The sequence below is a fragment of the Hemiscyllium ocellatum genome, chromosome 25 (genome assembly GCF_020745735.1).
Source record: "Hemiscyllium ocellatum isolate sHemOce1 chromosome 25, sHemOce1.pat.X.cur, whole genome shotgun sequence".
Lineage (NCBI taxonomy): Eukaryota > Metazoa > Chordata > Chondrichthyes > Orectolobiformes > Hemiscylliidae > Hemiscyllium > Hemiscyllium ocellatum.
In genome coordinates this window covers 23,620,133-23,632,703 of record NC_083425.1, presented here as the reverse complement: position 1 = coordinate 23,632,703, position 12,571 = coordinate 23,620,133, and the positions used below count along the sequence as shown (strand labels likewise).

At 38.1% G+C, this 12,571-nt stretch overlaps 1 protein-coding gene across 3 annotated transcripts in view; it reads right to left on the bottom strand.

Moving 5' to 3' along the window:
• Nucleotides 1-12,571, bottom strand: part of slc38a10 (solute carrier family 38 member 10) — a 141,190-nt gene that overhangs the window by 106,058 nt on the left and 22,561 nt on the right. For 2 of the 3 annotated variants that reach the window (XM_060844922.1, XM_060844923.1), the window contains exons 6-8: nt 6,659-6,783; nt 3,286-3,388; nt 740-925 (exon numbers count right to left, since the gene is read on the bottom strand). In XM_060844922.1, the coding sequence (XP_060700905.1) occupies nt 740-925; nt 3,286-3,388; nt 6,659-6,783 (414 nt within the window). Of the gene's footprint in view, nt 1-739; nt 926-3,285; nt 3,389-4,392; nt 4,427-6,658; nt 6,784-12,571 lie in introns of those variants that run through there. The other variant, XM_060844924.1, reaches the window with a different exon arrangement.

Sequence of the window (12,571 nt, the reverse complement as noted above, 5' to 3'; positions counted from 1 at the left end):
TTCCCTGGCCCTAACTGAACAGTCACCTGCCAGACCTAATATCACCTCACTACTTTGATCAAGCATTCGCGTTCTTCCACTCGCACAACCTCTTACCAGCACCTACATTAGGCACTCAAAAATTCAACTGGCACCCTGTGCACCTCAACCACTGAATATTATTCTCTTATCTATAACCCCCCCCTCACTTCCACACTTAAAATGGAATGGGGTCTTTATATAACTTAAGTCCTAAAAGAGCACAGCAACAGCCATGAATGCGGCAAGTATTGCAAACAATGCTGTTCTTGCAATGAATGCAGTTCTCTCTGATTTTCACCGATAATGCACTTGGACCAGCCAGGCTTGGAAATTGGGTTAGAAAAATAGTCAATAACCCAATGAGGACGACAGTGACTCGAAGGCAGCCCACTGCCTCCATCTCCAGGTCAATTAGGGATATGCAATAAATGCTATTCTAGCCAGTGATGTCCATATCCTTCAAACAAATGTAGAAAACCCACTTGCTAGCCACAAATAATTAATCACAGTTGGGGTTCAATTTCTGTATCAAAATTAACCTTAAACGCTGCGGCCCAAACCACCAGCGCAACAGAGTGAATGTGAGCAGACTGGAATACAGAAGTGAGTTTCAAGCTTAAAATAATTTTTAAAACTACTTACATTTAAAACTTATTATAACCCTCCCACAACCTCTACATTTAATACATACAGTTAGTTTGTTTTTCAATGTACTTACTTGCAACTGTTCAAAGAGAAAAGTGTTCAGAGCTTGTCGGCAAGGAAGAATCATCATGGGGAACCCCACAGCAACAGACATCATAAATCCTACACGAATCATCTCTGTGACCAAGTTGGACGGAAAGTTCATCATAACATTCCCAGCGATATTGTCAGTGTAACCGATGTAACCAAAAGAACCAACCTGTTGGGTGACGATGATAATAATAATAATAATCATCAAATAAGACCTTAAGACACAGCAGCAGAATTAGACAATTCAATCTAATGAATCTGCTCCACCATTTAATCATGGCTGATATGTTTCTCAATCCATTCTCCTGCCTTCTCCCTGTATCTTTTGATTCTTTTACTAATCAAGAAACTATCTTTATCTTAAATACATTCAATGACTTGGTCTCCACTGTGTTCTGCAGCAATGAGTTCCACAGATCCACCACCCTCTGGCTGAAGAAATTTCTCTTAATTCTAAAGGGGTTTCCCTTCAGCCTGGTCCAAGTCTTTTTTTTAAGTGGAAGCATCTTCTCCATGTCTCTCAGTATTCCATAGGCTTCAATGATATCGCCCTGCATTCTTCCAAACTCTCGAGTACAGATGCAGAGTCCTCAACTACTTCTCATGTGATAAGCCCTGGGAACAAAGGAGCATTCTTGTGAACTTCCTCTCCAAGGCAAGCACATCCTGCCTTAGAAATGGGGCCCATGACTGCTCACAATATGACCAGAGCTTTGTACAGCCTTAGCAATGCATCCCTGCTTTGTATTCTATCCCACAATTTTCCCTTCACGTTAATTGCCAAACACTCAAGCTATTATCCACCATTATCCATTTCTACAAGCATTTTGAGGAGACAGAAACTCCAGGTTCAAGCCCCAGCTCGGGACTGATAGGCATGAAATGTGGGGCTCATAAGATGAACAAAAAAATTAATTACAAGGCTATGAATCCTTCATAAGTGCATATGAATCTGGTCAGAGTAGGGAATTAGCTAGTCAATTATGCTATGATTCTCAGCTAATGATTGAAAATGTCTCGCATTTAGACGGACATTCAGCTGTAAAACCAACTCCCAAATCTAAAATTACTGTTGACATCAAGGTAATCAACCAGCATTATGGCAACTCCACATAACAGGAAAAACTTGAGAGAGAGAGAGAGAGAGAAGCTCATCTCCATGTTTACAATCTAAGCAATGTAGCCAGTGTAAAATATTGACGTCTTAAGTAACTTTTCAAACTTGTATTTCAAAACCTTTTCTTATATTACATAGCAGAAATAGTTTTTTTAGCACTGTATGCTCAAAACTTTTTAAAGAAAACTAAATAAGATACGTCATTTATCACCAAACTTCAAAAGAATGAGAAACAGTAACACAACAGGTATATTAAGACTCTTAATCCAAGCAAAAATTTAAACATTTTCTTGGGTTTATTTTTGATAGATAAAAATATTTAAACTAAGAATTCATTTTGAAATATACAATTTAAACTACACACTTTAAAGTCTTTACGGGTATTTGCCAGATGACCATTGGATCTTTCAATATTTATCTTTAAACAGTCCTACTTACACAAATGTAAAACCAAATCTCTTTACACAAAAAATTTAAATTGTTTTCAAACAAATTGATAGAAAAAAAATTAGATACATATGTAAATATTTGTAAGTTTTAAGGTTGCATTACTACACTAATTGACCAGATTTGTGAAGCATTAGATTTATCTGCTCCAATATATTATTCCAAACTCTCCAATTTAATTATATCTTGGGAATTAATAAGGGATCTTGTTTTTGTTTCGAGAATTATAAACACCAGAATGGGTTTTCTTCAATAATTAAAGTTACACAACAAGACTTGCGTATTATGTCGAATGCTGTGCCTCGGCTAAGCTCCCTCCCCACCCCCAACCACCATCCCCCCCCCCCAATTAAATTGTCCCTTAAGCTGCCACAAGTTAATTAGATATAACGATCTAGCATCTAAAAGTAACTAACAAACAAATATCTTTCTAAGCCTTCAGTCAGTGTTATTTAATCAGGAATAGTGATTGACAATAAAAGCCAAACAACTGTTGATGTTAGAAATCAGAAGCAAAAACGGAAATTCTTGCAAAAACTCATCAGTTCTTGCAGCTTCTGTGGAGAGAAATCGGTGTTAACTTTTTCGGTTCAGTACGTGTTCCACAAACTCACTCGCCCAAACACTCGCCACCCTGTTTAGAATAGTGCTGAAGGCCAAATATGAACTCTACTTTCTCTTCACAGATGCTGCTAGATTATTAGAATGTATTTTTTTAAAGCAATACCAGTGACACATCACATTTAAACAAACTCACCAAAGTGTGTTGCGCCAAGTTATAGCTATTCAAAAGATTTTCTATTTTAAAAAGTCTAGCTTTGCCATTGTTCACATGATTTAAGCTGAAATGTTGCAATACATATCATCTTCTATAATTCATCCCCAATACAAGCTGGTTCTATTAATTTTAAAAAGCTACTGCACAGTTATCTAGTTACATGCAATATGAACCACCAGAGACTTACAGTTATGTAAAACATATTAACCACATTCAGGGCTGATGAGAAGATTGTGCTCATCCGTTTAACAGAAGGTTCATCCAAGCTGTCATAGGTGGGCAACACTTGACTATGAGAAAATTATAAAAATAAACCCATCAGTTTAAGCAACATTTTGTAAAAACTCAAAATGACATCTGAAATAACTCTAAAACTCAAAAATTATTGACAATTAGCAAAGCAAAATACTGCAGGTGCTGGAGATCTGAGAAAGAAACAGAAATGCTTCAGAAACTCTAAGTTGGAAATATCTCTGGAAAGAGAAACAGAGTTTAGGTTTGCGTCAAATATATAATTTATTCAGAGCCAGACTTGTTAAGTTTCTCTAGCAACTTGTTTCTTCACAATTAATCCATTAATGTTTCTTTATTAAATTTGGATGTATGACTCAAAGCTCTTACTAAGTGCAAGTAGCTAAAAATTGTTAAGACTATCATAAGTAGATTTCTTCATAGCACTACGAATCATCTAAAAAAAAATGCACAACTAAAAAATGATTTAAGTCTAAGTCATAAGTCTCACTGTTAGGTGGTGAATCTATTTGTCATTCTGAGGTGTAACAATATATTGGTGTTACAACGCTACAAATTTGATTAATTAAAAAGAGCAACAGGAATATTCCTTGGAATAAAAGGGACTGAGCCAAGAAAAAAAACTATTACAGAAAACCATCTCGACAGCTTGGGAATAAAATTTAGTAGTATAAGAAGGCATATTGAAATACAGGTGATTTAAAATTCTAACAAATTTGAACAAAAGGTACAAAACTAAATTAGTGAAATTAAAAATTCAAATATCACAAAGAACTTCTATACCTAATGTTCAATAACTATTGAAAATAATCTGCCGAGCAATGCAATTGAGACAAAAGCCTTCGAGGAATTTGACATGCAGTTGAATGCCAAATTTTTAAAGTTCAACTTATTGAAAAGATAAGCTTCACTAGTTTAAATAATCTTAATTGTGATTGTTCTTAATTACTATAATAAAAATATAGCAAAATCATTTCAGGAATTTGAAGCTTTATGCTCCAGTAAATAGACTTAACAGAGGAGTGCAAGTGCAAGTTTGTACCTGTAGATTTAGCTAGAGTAGACAAAAACTGGGGGTTCCCTCTCCTCCATGATTAAACCAAAAATTGATAGTTAGCTGGAGAAAGAAAGAGGGCTAGATTCATCTGCAACTGGCTCAGATTTAATGGTGGTAATGACAGCAAAATTGTCAGTGTGCAATTTCATTATATAGACAAAATTAATATTAACTTTGGCAGTTCACACACGCACAGAATAATGTGGAAATTCAGAAGCTGCAGAAATTCTATGTTTCTCCAGAGGATGCACTGTTGCGGTTCCTCAAAATAACGTGACCATTCATTGTGCTAATTGCACAATAATGTTGTTCACAAAATAGCCTTGCATTGGGCTACATTACCATGAGAGCAGTTAACAGTAAAATCACGATGTACAAAGTAATTTTGAAATGAAAGACATCTGATAGTAGAAATTCTCTTAATGATAAACTCATTTTGCATCATAATACAGTTGAATCTGAATATTCAATGACCTTAGATACAATCCAGTTGAGTCAGGGTCAGAAGCAGATGTTTCAAATGTTTTGGAAATATGGCAGCAAGAGGGATTTGTGGGAAAATAGGAATTAACTTAAAAGATGCACAATCTGTTTGTGGAATTGATTTGAATATATTGCAAAGTCAACTAGATTTAAAAATATAAATTGTTATCTAACTGCTGATTACAACTTTAAAAAGATTCCCGTGAATCTAAGCAGTAACACATTGAAGAGTATATAACTCAATGGCAGCTTCTCATTTTCAGTGGATGCATGTATATTTTGAAGTGCAATTTACCTGTTTTGGGAGCACAAGAAGATTTCCACCTTAATACTTTTAGTAACAGTTTGCTAATTTTGTTTTTTCAGCACTGTGCAATAGAATGCATTTTAATGCTAAGCAATTTGCATATGGAGCACTGGCACAGAATTGCACTAGAGTAATGTTGTGAATATAAAATTTCAGTGTGGCCAGAGTTAAGGAATTTGCTTGTATGTTCTTTAACTGAAGCAGAATAACATGAATAAAATTTGGACAGCTTTCGGTTATTTGTAACAGTTCATTGGAGTTCAGATTAGATTACTTACAGTGTGGAAACAGGCCCTTCGGCCCAACAAGTCAAGTGCAACCCACCCATACCCCTACATCTACCCCTTATCTAACACTACGGGTAATTTAGCATGGCCAATTCACCTGACCCGCACATCTTTGGACTGTGGGAGGAAACCGGAGCACCCGGAGGAAACCCACGCAGACACGGGGAGAACGTGCAAACTCCACACAGTCAGTCGCCTGAGGCGGGAATTGAACCCGGGTCTCTGGCGCTGTGAGGCAGCAGTGCTAACCACTGTGCCACCATGCCGCCCAGCTGCATCAGTTCTACCCAGATTAATTACAAATTGATGGGTAACATTGAGGTTTAATAGACAGAATGGTATGACACGTTTAAAACAAGCAATCCCTTGCGAAGGCGATATCAAACTAGAATTATCTTAAATAATTTGAATTTCACACAGCAGCTACATCAATAACTGAAACCAACTAATAATAAGAATTTTATTTTGCTATATAAAATTAGTTCAACAAAATCTACAAGATAAGGGTGTCTTGTGTGGAGGACAGGTGCATCTTTATAGCCAAATTACCACTGTAAAGACTGAAAAAAATACTGGTCCTAAGAGAAAAGATGCATTTAGGTGATGTAACAAATTTCACTTTCATTTCTTACCCTATTTCAAATCCCACTCTTCCAATCAACACCCGATACTACCTAAACTGGATCCCAATCTTTCAACAACTCCAATTTACAATTTTTGTCATTGTGATTAAAACATGTGTTTTGCTAAACTCCTCTCTGAATAATCATTTCTAGTTCTATCGTTCCAACAATATCCTTTTGCACATTCATCTCTCTTTTCACCCCAATACGGGCAACCCTGCTTTAAGTTGAATTCGGATCAAAGGTGCTCGGCTAATCTGTACAACACTTCAACCTGCCACTTCCCTGTTCTACAGTAATGCCCTCCTGAAAACCCACCTCTAAACAAGCTCTTGCTCGCCTCTTAATGTTCAGGAAGTGACTAGGGAAATTTTTCTAAAATTAAGACACTGTAAATGCACGTTGTTGCTCAATTCCAATTCCTCCTGTAAGATCATGCAGGTCTAATTAATCCACGTTTAATGAATAACAACTAGTAAGCTTTAGGGATGAAATATTGTTGCTGTAGAAACAGCACAAAACAATTTAGAAAAAGAAAACAAAGCACTTACGATTGGCAAGCAAAAGACATGCCATAGATAGGAAGGCACTGAAAAAAGCCTTCCCAGCGAATGTAACTGACTCGGCTAAGCCACTGACCATTGAAGAGGCCGTGTTTGAAGGAAGACAGCACAATCTGTGGGAAGAGAAATCACCAAGGTTATCAGTCAGTAAATAAATAGCTCTAAGCATCACTTTTTAAGGATTACAAGATTAACAGAGCATTGCAAATGAGGGGGACTATTTTGTCCACCTCAATTCGTCCATCTGGACTGGCCCCAGAGATCACTGCAGTAACTTATCCTTTTGAATGATTCTTGGATTTGTGTCTGATGTATCTGGAAATCTATTCTACACTATTATAAAAGCAAAATACTTCAGATATTTGAAATTGGAGACAAAACCAAACTTCTGGAAACACTCAGCAGGTTCAGCAGCATCTGTGGACAGAAACAGGATTAACATTTCAGGTCAAAGGCCTTTCTTCATAATTCAAAACATAAAAATGCCATAGGCAGAGCAAGTGAAAAGAACAAGAGAAATCTATTGTAGGACGATGAGCAAGAGAAATTATATGGCAAAAAATTTCACAATGCAAAGAGCAAAGACAGTGGTAATGGTTATGGCAAAGAAATAAAATATTTGAGCAGGGTGGCATGAATGCCAGAATATCAAAATCATATTTGATAGCAGAGGCAAGGTTAATACTGACATATGCAAATCAAAATGAAAATACAACAGGAGAGTTTACTGTATGTTGAACACAATGTTGAATCTAAGTGACCAAATTGAAAAATGGGACCCTGTTTCACGAGCTTGAATTGAGCTTCACAGAAACTACAGCAGGCAGAGGACAGAGATGTCAGTGTGAGAACAAGATGGAGAATTCAAACGGCAAGATACTGGAAAGTCAGGATCATGCTTGTGAACTCAGCAGAGATGTTCCATAAAGTGGCCAGGAACCCCCCATTTGGTTTGAATGTAGAGACCATATTACAAACGGTGAACACATTAAGTTCAAAAAAAAAATTTCAAGCATTGGACAGTGAGAAGGTGAAGGTACCATGGGAAATATTCTTGGGAGAGTAAATGGACAGTCAGAGGAAAAGATCCTTCGGAATGCAAACGGAAAGGCTTAAGGTGTGCTTGATAGTAGCATTATGCTGCAGGTGAAAGAAAAGGCTAGAGATGAAATTTTAAATGTGGAGGTTGATTGAGGTGAAAGACAAGGACAAGGGAAACCATATTGCTATTCTGTAAGGGATGTTGTGAGAGGAGGAGTGAAGGAACAAGAGTGGATACAGTACAGATTCCTGACAATCATTTGGCGGGGGGGGGGAGCCTTCAGGAAAGATCTATAGATGTAAATCCTAAAACAAAGCACCTTGAAATATAAATACTCAGTCAACTTTTTTACATCATTTCAAATTTATAGAAATACAAACAAATATTTTTGATCAAAAGTAGGTAAAATGTAAAAGGCAGACATTTGAAATCTTAATTTGTAGATAGATGCCCTCGTGTTATCAAGCACACAAATCCTTGCAAGCTTCCCATACAACAGGGATTCCTCAACTTGGAGAAATTTTGAGGAGGACCACAATGCAGGGAAAATAAGCCTGAAGAGAACTTTAATCCAGGGTTTATGGGGCCATGAAGTGAAATTTTAGGGTCCAAGAGCACATTATACCAGCTGTGCTCCCACTCTTGCTCGGCCTCTGTACTCTATTCCCTCTGTTCTCACTGAGGAATTGAGACAACTTAAAAGCCTGAAGATGGGGTCAAAATGGGAAAAAAAATCTGGAAAGCACGGGCCTAGCCTCTCCACACAGTTGTGGGAAGATTCACCAAACAGCAACTTTCATTCAATGAGTGGATTACCATGATCATACTGAATGGCAGAGTGGACTTGCAGGGCTGAATGAATGGCCCGTTTCTGGGACTACTTGCTGTACCTGGAGTTGTCAAGACTCAACAGTCCCACTCTCAACTGAAGACAACACTAAGTTTATGGAACTAATTTGTGGAAAAACAGAAGAGATTTTTTTAAAAAATAGTAGTATATATTGTTCTTACCCTCAAGGGATTCTAAGAAAAATATAGCATTTTTGGTATTTCACCAAATTTCAATTCATTTGGTCAAAGCAAACAGGTTTTATATAAAATTGTGTTACATTCATTTGTGCCACAATGCCAGGGGAGCACTGACTGGTGATGCAGTGTTGTTCTCACTGTCACTATCTGAGTTGGTTGCTGCATTAAAACAAACCTGTTGGCTTGTCGCAAACTAATGTTACATATGCAGTCCTTAACTACTTACAAGTTCTTGAATCCATTTTAACTAACATGTACAACTGCTCCCCTATAAAATACACTTTTGATGCTTCAACAAGTACAGAATATAATCAAGATTATTTCAGTAATCAAACTTCTCAACTTTCAATAAGCTCAGCTTGTAATATTGTTTGGTAAAACTCAAATAAAATTGAATAAAATACATTACAAATGTATTCTGTTGTTGGATTCAAAATAATGCCTCTGGGTTTAAACATCCCAACTAAGTTCCGACTCAGCTATTAGACAGGACTGAAGGGGTTTCCTGCAGTCTTTTTTTGTGGGTGGTTAGTAGGGTACAGGCTGTAGGGTGAGGGAAGTATGGCATCTAATTTAGCTAATTTATTTTATTATTATTATAATTGCGGCAAGTAAATCAGTGCTGTGTGGGAGATTTGATGTCTCGGTAAGTGTAATACTTTACTGCAGGGCCTTTAGAATAAATCCACAGCCAATCAGTCTAACACTTATTTGCTGACAGTGTAGACAGGCAGCTTTACTAAACAATTTCACATAGTAATTCTGATATGGAAGATTCCAACTTGCCATTTTCTGTCACACTTCCAATTGGTAATAGAAGTTGTACTGTTTTTATAAATACTGCATGGTGGAAATGAAAGTTTTATATTCATGGTCATCTAAATTGAGGTAATTCAGAATAGCAAAAAAATGCTAGAATCTTATCTATGGTTCCACTTCTCACAGTTAACAAACAGCAATATAGATTATTGATTGTTTTCAAAATTTCATTGCTTGCAATAGGCACAGCTCAATGATTGGGAAGAAGTTCTAAAACATTTTAGCTTTTTAAAAAAAGTAAATCTGCACTCTAAATATTAATGTAGCATTTTGTTTGAATAAAGTCACTTTATAGACTGTACCATGTGGAGGCTCATAAATTATGATCTTGTAAATCACTGAGGCTAATAATGATCCTTCTTAGTGTATTCTATTAATCTAAATGGACCAGGGAAGAAAGGACATTGTTTGATCCGCCCAAATTCTGTCATTTCTTATTTGTGACCTTTTAGATGAAACTTATGATCTATTAAATTCAGCACCAAAGCAAACCAGAAGCAGAAATTAATAGCACTGGATCAGAGCATTGCAATTGTGGTCATAAGTGTAGAGTTTGCCAATTATTCTGGAAGTTTACACTTGCACGTTAAATTGTCATCACCTTCAAAACATAATGCATGCTTTTCAATCCTTCCTCTAATTGCACTTTCCATATTTCAGAGTTTTGGAAGATTCTCATACCATCAAAAGGAAAATTAAACAAATGCATTCTTCTAATTTACATCTATTTATTGCAATGATATCCATGGGCAAGTCCTGAGGTGTTCAGTCATTCCTTTGGAAATGCTTCATTGATATCTCCCAACTGACTGGGTGGAGTGTGTACTAAATCAGTGTCACTATGAAGCAGGCTGAGAGGAGTAGACAGCAAGTCGATATCACTTGTGAAGCAGATGGGGAGAATGGACCTGTATAACAGGGAGATTAACAACCCGCATCAGAGCCCCTTCAAACTGTTTCTACCTGTTGGTGCTGAAGAAAGAAGTCATAGAAAAGCCTGTAGGGGATTGGTGGGTATTTCTTACATGCACCTTTTGATTGGCTAGGTGGCTGAAATCAGATACCGTTACAACTGAGTACTTAAAATATTTAACATCTAAATTAATTAAGCAGATTAGAGATGGCTGGGCAGTTAAGTATTGTAGTTGTAACACGTGAGAGTTGGCGGATGCTAGTGTAATCCATGGTGGCTATATGTTGTGGCTCTGTTCGGCAAGCTGGGAGTTTCTGTTGCAAATGTTTCGTCCCCTTTCTAGGTGACATCCTCAGTGCTTGGGAGCCTCCTGTGAAGTGTTTCTGTGATCTTTCCTCCGGCATTTGTAGTGGTTTGAATCTGCCGTTTCCGGTTGTCAGTTCCAGTTGTCTGTTGCAGTGGTCGGTATATTGGGTCCAGGTCGATGTGCTTATTGATTGAATCTGTGGATGAGTGCCATGCCTCTAGGGATTCCCTGGCTGTTCTCTTTTGGCTTGTCCTATAATAGTAGTGTTTTCCCAGTCGAATTCACGTTGCTTGTCATCTGCGTGTGGGGCTACTAAGGATAGCTGTCGTGTCGTTTCGTGGCTAGTTGGTGTTCAAGGATGCAGATCGTTAGCTGTCTTCCTGTTTGTCCTATGTAGTGTTTTGTGCAGTCCTTGCATGGGATTTTGTACACTACATTGGTTTTGCTCATTCTGGGTATTGGGTCCTTCGTTCTGGTGAGTTGTTGTCTGAGTGTGGCTATTGGTTTGTGTGCTGTTATGAGTCCTAGTGGTCGCAGCAGTCTGGCTGTCATTCGGAAATGCTCCTGATGTATGGTAGTGTGGCTAGTCCTTTGGGTTGCAGCATGTCCTCGTTCCGTTGTCTCTTCCTGAGGCATCTGTTGATGAAATTGTGCAGGTATCCGTTTTTGGTGAATACCTTGTATAAGTCCACAGATTCCATCAACAAACACATCGACCTGGACCCGATATACCGGCCACTGCAGCAGACAGCAAGAACTGACCACCAGAAGCGGCAGAGCCAAGCCACTATAAATGCCAGGGGAAACAACACAGAAGTGCTTCACAGGAGGCTCCCAAGCAGAGGACATCACCTAGAAAGGAGACGAAATGTTTGCAACAGAAACTCCCAGCTCGGCGAACAGAACCACAACAACGAGCACCCGAGCTACAAATCTTCTCCCAAATGGTGGCTATATCTGCAGCAAGTGTTGGCTGCAGCAATTCGGGTGGGGGTTTGGGGCATGGTTGTTGTGCAAAGACAAGGAAGCAGCAGAGTGAGAAGGGAGGCAAGGAGAAGGGCACGAAATCATGGTTGGCAGTCATCTATATGCCCCTAAAGAGTTGTCTCATTGTAGAAGAAAGTTTAAACCAGAAAACAATGGAGACATGCAAGAAGGCCACTGCAATGGTTGTGGGCAATTTAATCTGAATACTGAGTAGACATATCAGATGGGCTAGAGTAACATGAATGAACAATTTGTCGAGAGCATCAGGGATTGTTTCTTTGAGCAGTACGCTCTACAACCTACCAGGCAACAGGCAATTTTACATACAGCAATGTGTAGTGAGGACAGTATTACTAAGAAACCTTATAGTTAAAGATCCGCTAGGAGTAGCCACCATTACACATGGTAGAACATCAAATTCAACTTGATGGAGAACACCGATCTGTTTCATCAAGTTAAGAAAGAACAGTTACAGTGGTACAAAAGAGCAGTTGCCTAAACTAGGCTGGGAAAATAGACTTAAGGGGAAGGGTAGTGGATGAGCAGCAGCAGACATTTCAGCACGTATATCATAACATTCAACAGTAATTTAATCCAGTCAAAAAAGTTGTACTCACTAAGAAGGATGAACCACCCAGGATTAACACAAACAGTTAAGGAGAATATCCAATCAAAATTCTATTGGTATATTGGAAAACATATGTAAAGTAGATTAGATTAGATTACTTACAGTGTGGAAACAGGCCCTTCGGCCCAAGTCCACACCGACCCGCCGAAGCGTAACCCACCCATGCCCCTACATTT